General features: G+C 42.8%; 1 protein-coding gene across 2 annotated transcripts in view; it reads right to left on the bottom strand.

Moving 5' to 3' along the window:
- Positions 1-2,893: 2,893 nt before the first annotated feature.
- TSHR (thyroid stimulating hormone receptor) overlaps positions 2,894-7,240 on the bottom strand; it is a 62,215-nt gene continuing 57,868 nt past the window's right edge. For both annotated transcript variants that reach the window (XM_008629685.2, XM_008629688.2), the window contains one exon: positions 2,894-6,923. In XM_008629685.2, coding sequence (XP_008627907.1) covers positions 5,519-6,923 — 1,405 coding nt within the window. In that variant the 3' untranslated portion in view covers positions 2,894-5,518. The remainder of the gene's footprint in view (positions 6,924-7,240) is intronic.

Raw genomic sequence — 7,240 nt, 5'->3', positions numbered from 1 at the left:
GCCACCCTAGATCAGGATTTTCTGTCCTCCAATCTGAAATCTCAGAGCCATATGATGTTCCAAAGAATGGTAACATTGTATTTTCCCATTTTTTGTGCAGGGTTCTGAGAGAAGGTGGTTACTCTCTGCCCTCATGTGAAAGCACTTGAGCCATGAGGGGTCAATTAATTGAGGCAGTGCTGTGAACAGGGAATATGTTCTTCACCCAGATGGATTTTTTTACCTACCTGAGCTCTGAGGTCAGACCTACTGAAGGAAGATGGAATTTAAGCTGTCTTTGCAGTCTGAATAGGGAACTGCATGAACAGAAGAAAAGTGGCTGCCATGGAACAGACCAAAAGTCCACCTGTGCCAAAGTCCTGACTGTGATAGCTGCTAACAGTATGTGGTGAGCGAAGAATAGGAGAATTGGCAAGTACATGTGATACACTCCCTGAGTACTGCCTCCCTTCTGCCATGTAGTTGCAGTTCAGAAGCATCCCCAGTCATACAGGTTTTGTGGGTTTAGTATCTTCCCTCAGCTTTCTCTTCTGTGCAATTTCAGTCTCTCCATAAACCTATGTAAACTTTATTACCCACAGCAACCTTTAACAACAAGTTTCAGTAAGTCAGCTGCTACTCCTGACTTCGTCCAGCTGTGCTTTCCTTGCACCCTAAAACTTCATATAGTGAGAAGCACCATTACAGGGAGTGGTAAAGTGTACAGATACTGAAGTCAGCTGTGATTTTTGGGACAGGGAGGGTATGTCAAGAGCTAACTGATATTTGATTGCTTTGACAGTTTGCAGCACTGGGAGTTGTCACTCAAGTGTTTTGTTTGGGTTTTTTTCAGGTAATGCAAGGATCTATATAGCAAAGATAACTTCTCCCTTCCATCCCCCCCACTGATAAGAACTACTGAACATAAAATTTGGCGACCAAAGGGGAAGGCCCTGAGGGGAGACCTAGTGGGAGGGGAGGGATATTGTTTCATGTAGCAGATGAGAAGATTCATTTAGTTATTCCAAGAATTCCTGCAGTAGTCTCTCTCCACCACACAAACTTCATAGTATGAAGTGTTTTCTTATGAACTGTTCAATCCTTAGTCAGTGCAGCTGACCATATATGTTAGGTTTAAAAAGGAGAATGAATAGATCAGATTCCAGATTTAGTCTTTTGAAGAGGACCCCATGGCTGTTAGGTGGTTGTTCGGATTCTTTTGGATGTAATGAGTGATGGTTTTAGAATCCCAGAGCTCAGCAGTACTACTGCTGTTCCTTTCTATCCCTACTACACTGTCTGAAATGGCTATTTAGGACATCCCTCTCACAGCTAGTGATGGAGCTAAAACCCCAAAACTGCATCAGACAGGGTGTCATGGGGTAGGTCAGCCAAGGAGAACAATGACACTGAATGCAAGAGAAACAGTATTAACTTCTTTTATAGGAAAAATATTTTAAGATTTCCCAAAAAAGCTTGTTGAGCCTCTTCCAATTTCAAACAAAACATTTTATTCCCATGCTTTGCATTATTTCTGAAGTATTCTAGAGAACATATATACTAAATGCCAGAAATAATACAACTTGCTCACACAGATTTAAAATATCAAGTATTACATAAAGGTGTGCACAAACCCAAAAATGTCTCAAGGGATTGATCAGAGCAGAAATGGAAGAGAATATCTATAGGATACAAACATTTACAATAAAAGATCTGGCAAATATTTAAATTCTATTTTCCTGGACCTTTCCAAGAGCTTCTAAAATATTTTTTACAAAGTTAAACACAAGAAGGAATATGCAAGACAAACTGGAAATATCAAACTTCATTGATAAAGGCAGTATCTCGGAATTCTTTTAACAGGCATAATGTATATGCAATGATGAGAGACAGAAAAGTTGAATAACGTGTAAATATATCCATCATCCATTAGTAACAGCAAACAGCTGTATTAATTTACAAGAACCTGTACCAGTCCAACATACCACATCTTTCCAATGTCCTACTAGTTTCTGTGAAATAAATATTCTGGAAAGATCCATGTTACTTTGTTGTGGTTGGACACTGGCCCAATGCCAGGCACCCAGGAGAGCCGCTCGCTCACCCTCCCCTGCCACAGCTGGGCAGGGGAGGGAAAAGGAAAAAAAAATTAACAAACACTTCATGAGTGAGATAAGGACCAGGAGAAACACTTCAAGGGCAAAACAGGCTTAACTTAAGCTGTAAAATGAATTTGTTACTAACAGAATCAGAGGAGGATAATGAGAAGTAAAATAAGCCCTTAGAACACCTTCCCCCTGCCCCTCCCTCCTTCCCACAGACAGCACAGGAGACAGGGCCTGGGGGTTTGGTCAGTTCATCACTGAGATTTCCTTCTGCTGCTCCAGGAGAGGAGTCTTCCCCTGTGAGGCCGTGGGTCCCTCCCATGGGAGACAGTTCTCCTGAACTTCCCTGGCGTGGGTCCGCTCTCCCGAGCAGCGGCCGCACCGCCCCTGCTGCCGGGTGAGCCCCTCCCACGGGCCCCCAGCCCCCCCCAACGCCAGCGCCCCACTGGATCACAGCCTCCTCCAGGCATCCACCCGCTCCGGCACGGGCACCTCCCCCACGGGCTGCGGGTGGATCTCTGCATCCCCCGTGGATCCCCACGGGCTGTGGGTGGATCTCTGCATCCCCCGTGGATCCCCACGGGCTGCAGGGGCACAGCTGCTGCACCATGGTCTGCACCACGGCCTGCAGAGGAACCTCGGCTCCGGCGCCTGGAGCACCTCCTGCCCCTCCTTCTGCACTGACCTTGGTGTCTCCATGTTGTTTTCCCTCACATGTTTTCCCACACAATCTTGTGACTTTGTTTTGATTTTCTTCTTAAATATGTCATCAGCGGTGTTACCAACCTCTCTCATTGGTCCAGCCTTGGCCAGCAGCATGTCCATCTTCAGACCCATCAGCCATTGGCTCTGCCAGACACGGTGGAAGCTTCCAGCAGCTTCCTCGCAGGAGCCACCTTTGTGGCCCCCCTGCTATGTAAAACCAGGCTGTGCCAAACCGATACATACTTTTAGAAGCACTTTTAACATCAATTTTGGTTTAGTCTTTTCTCTTTCTGAAAAAGAATATGATTTAAGCTTGAATTTTCTTTTCCTCTGGTACAGTAGTGTCTGTGAAGTCTGTAGGATAAATGTCCATTAGAACTTGATTGTCTTTGCTGCTGCTGAGATAGTAAATAAAGGCACTCAGGCAACTTTTTCTCCCTTTAATGGTTATGCCAGTATCAGAAGGGTGGCAGAACCTGGCCGGAGGGTGTTGCATCTCAAAAGTCCCATGTTTGTATGGGACTCTCGGACATGGCCAGATCATTACAAACACAGCTGTTTCAAGAGTAGGGAATTTTGCTGATCTGCACACTTAAGAAGCTGTCTTTGTTTCTGATGTAACACTGAACGAGTCCAGATTACAGAAGAGGAGGTCATAAATTATTATTCGCATGAGTTTCAGCAGTTTTGCTTTTAGAGTTTGCTGAGAATCAACCTAAAATGGAAACATGCCTCTCCCTCAAAATAAGCAGCTAAATTAATCTATAATGCAATATTGTAGGTTTTTTTAAATGGCTTTAACGATGAGAGAGTATTTATTTTGTGTAAGACCATCTCATGGAATTCATGAATCTAGGCCCTTGCTTTTGCTCACTGAAGCAGCCTTCATTTATATTCAGAAATACAGAATCAAATTGAGTTTTAAATATTTGGAAAATACAGACTCTAATAGAGTATGTACATGACATTTGCAATCACTCAGTTTTCCAGCTGTAGTAGCCAGCAGTTCTAAGGGCTCTATCATTATGTTTTCTTGGACACTACTAGCCTAGATTACATAAGACCTGACTATTGTCTGATTAATTTAATTATAGTTAATCATTAATCTATAATTCCATGAAAACCAGCATAGATATTACAAAATGAATTTAAAAATACCTACCTGAGGGCGAATATTCACACAATATTTTCCATTCTTATGCCAAGGCTTTCAAATAGATGAGTGATCCATGGTAACCTTGGTAGCAGTTCTGCAGAGCCAGTCTGTGGAGTTGGCTGGGAACAGGTGTGATCCTGCCAGTAAAGCCAGGCACTCAGGCCACTCAGGTGTTAACAATGCAGCTGGTGCAGAGCAGCTCCTACCCCGAGTCCTGATGTCTGCAGGACGTGTAGAGAGCCAGGCCTCCATTCATTTGTTTGTGGTATATGAATGGGCTGAGCACAGCCAAGCCTGACCTCATCTAGCAGCAGGTATGGTAGAAGGATGCTTTAGTGGTTTAGACTGAGGGTTGTTCCTTGTGTCTGAGCATGGATTTCCTTAAGCACATTGTGGAGAGTGTATGTCCCAATTACAGCCATGCTGTGGCCAGCCAGAAGGTAACTATGTGATTCTTGTAGTTGTACTGCAAATGTTACAAAGGTCAGGTAACAGATCTCACTACAAGATAGAGAGATGTTCTTAAAACATGTTGGAGGAGCTAAAAGTCAGCCTTCAATGCAGTAAACTGTAACCTAAAGGCATGATCTACTCCCTTGGTCTAAGTCTAGGTTTGAGGCAGCTCAACATAGAAAGTGCTAAAAGGACAGTTCTACCCTGTAAGAGTGAGGTAAGTAGGGACAGCAGTAGTGGTAAGAAAACAGGAGTTATAGGGTGTTCGGAGCAATAAGCATGCTCAGATTAAACAGCATTGGACTATGGTAAAAACTGGATCAGTCATCCAAAAAAACCCCAAACAACCGTCATTAACTTGACTGGGTAGCCTGGTCTTCAAAGCAAATTAAAATAAACCAGCTCCTAAATAGGTTTATCAAAAAGTGAGAGAGTGATAGTGAGGGACACAAATGCCCTAATGTTTCTTACCTGTTATCCTATGAACAGCTGCAAAATCAGTGATAATTTTCCTTCTACCAAAATAAAAGCAGTATGAAGAAGAAGCTTCTTTTCCCACCTCACTGAACTAAACCAAGAACAGCAAACAAAAGACTAGATTTGTTTTAGGTCAGGATGACAGAATGAGAAAAAATCTGTTCCAGTTTAGGCCTGGTGGAAGTTTCAGAAATTTGCTATTAGAAAAATAACTGAACCTTCTGACATGTAGGTGTTTGAGAACTTTAACCTTTTTTTTATTTTAATATGATTTTAATTATCAAACTTTGTCCTTTTTTTTTAGTCATATAAGAACCCCAAAGTCTTATTGTTGGTCTCCTGCTTCTTACATTTTGCTTTAGATTAGGGTGTATTTTATATTTGCTCAGTTTATAGATATAAATTTTCCTATTTAGGCAGAGCATTCACATCTACCTCTAGAATTATCATCAGGACCGTATGTTTTGCCCTGCACTGATAAGAGGTTCAAATAAGTGGTTTGTCCAAAAGAAGACCACTCTGGAGGTACTTTCAGCTAAGCATATTCTGGGGAAAAAGGATATGGACAAGGTTATCTTCTCATTTGATTCACTGTATGCACAATCACCCCTTGACCAGATTTTGGCTGTGATACTTTGGGATGTTATAGCTCAGTTTGCTTGCATTCTTCCATGAGAATTTGGTTCTGCATTGTCACAGCAGGAAGATAATCACTGACTGGGTCTTGAATGCTTGTGAGAATCTGACCTATCCCTCGGCTGATTTTCTGCCCGTAAGACCCACTGCTGTTTTTGGCTGAGACTGTCTGACCTCTGTAGACTTGAGCCTGATGCTCACATATCCCAAACTTGCTTAGCAGGATAAACACATCTCTACGGAAAGCTTTGGTGAAAATAGCATAAAGAAAGGGGTTGGCACAAGAATTGAGTGGGTAGAAAAGTACCAGCAAAATCTTGGAATTGGAGACAGTTATCAGTGGTTTGTTCATAATGGCAGATAAAGCATGGAAAGAGATGGGAGCCATGCACAGAAAGTCCGTGAAAATCAACACAGCCATCCGCTTGGCAATTTTGGTGTCTTTGTCCCCTGACTTGTACTGGGGGTTTCGCACAGTTACGTAGATTTTTATGTAGCAGGCACAAATGATGACAAAAGCAATAATGTTACATATTAAAACGAAGACAATGTAGGCTTCAGCCACTGGTGTTTCAGTGTCCATAGGCAAGCAGATGCTGACTTTGCTGTAGCTGCTGACACCAACCAGTGGCAAAAGGGCAAGCAGGATGCAGGAGAGCCACCCTCCCAGCATGATGAGCACGGCATGACGGAGATGAATCTTCCGGTCGGGGCGCATGGCGAAGGTGATGGCGTACCAGCGCTCCAGAGTGATCACAGTCAGGGTGTACACAGAGAGTTCACTGGCAAAGACCGTGAAAAACCCGGCTGTGTTGCAGCCAGGCCCAGTCTGCCACTCTATGGCATGGTTATAGTACTCTGACCTGGTGTGGAGATCCACTGAAGCAATCAGAAGGAGGTATAACCCCATGCAGAAGTCAGCAAAGGCCAAGTTACACATCAAAAAGCGAGGTACAGTCAGTTTATAATGACTGGTGAGAAGGATGAAAAGGACAAAAATGTTGCCTAGGATGGCAAGCAGGTTCACAAACCACACCACAATCCTCAGAAACTGATATCCCATTATATCCTCACACGGATTAAACTCATCAGGCTCTGGCGTGCATACTACGTCTTCATTGCCTCCACAGGCAGGATAGTCATAATGACTGTCAAAGGTCTGGACATTCTCTGTTTGGGGGTTCTTGAGCTCTTTGCCAAAGCCAAAATTTCCTTCTCCACGGTCTTCCAAAAAAATGTAATAATGGGAATTTTCATGAAAATTTGTGAACTTGGTGTTTGTGTCATACACAGCATCGGTGTGGTCTGTGTATTCTTCTGCATAATCTTTGTAAAACGGGTCTCTGATAGCCTTGACTGATCTCTTATGAAAGCTGTGGCTGCTCTGGTTACACATCAGGTACTCCAGGATCCTGAAAGAGTAGATGGGGAAATCACTGCTGGCATTTACAGTCTGATTGGCACACAGCATGTAAACAAAGGGAATGCTTCAAAAGCAAATCATCCTGAATAAAAATGTAGCTATAAAAATGTGATTGGATATATTTTTGTTAACAGACCATATAGTGTACGACAGCATTTCTGGCATTTTTAAAATTTTATCCTCAGTAGTAATTTTACTTGTTTGGCATCCATAATCTATCTTCTTTTTTGGAATCTACATTCTTAGTAGGTAAGAAGACATTTACCTACTGTTTATAACTTCTTGGATAATACATACAGTATTACA

Source organism: Corvus brachyrhynchos, unplaced genomic scaffold (genome assembly GCF_000691975.1).
Source record: "Corvus brachyrhynchos isolate BGI_N302 unplaced genomic scaffold, ASM69197v1 scaffold1, whole genome shotgun sequence".
NCBI classification, from domain to species: domain Eukaryota; kingdom Metazoa; phylum Chordata; class Aves; order Passeriformes; family Corvidae; genus Corvus; species Corvus brachyrhynchos.
Note: the sequence above shows the minus strand (reverse complement) of the source record. Positions and strands in the feature narration are given on the sequence as shown.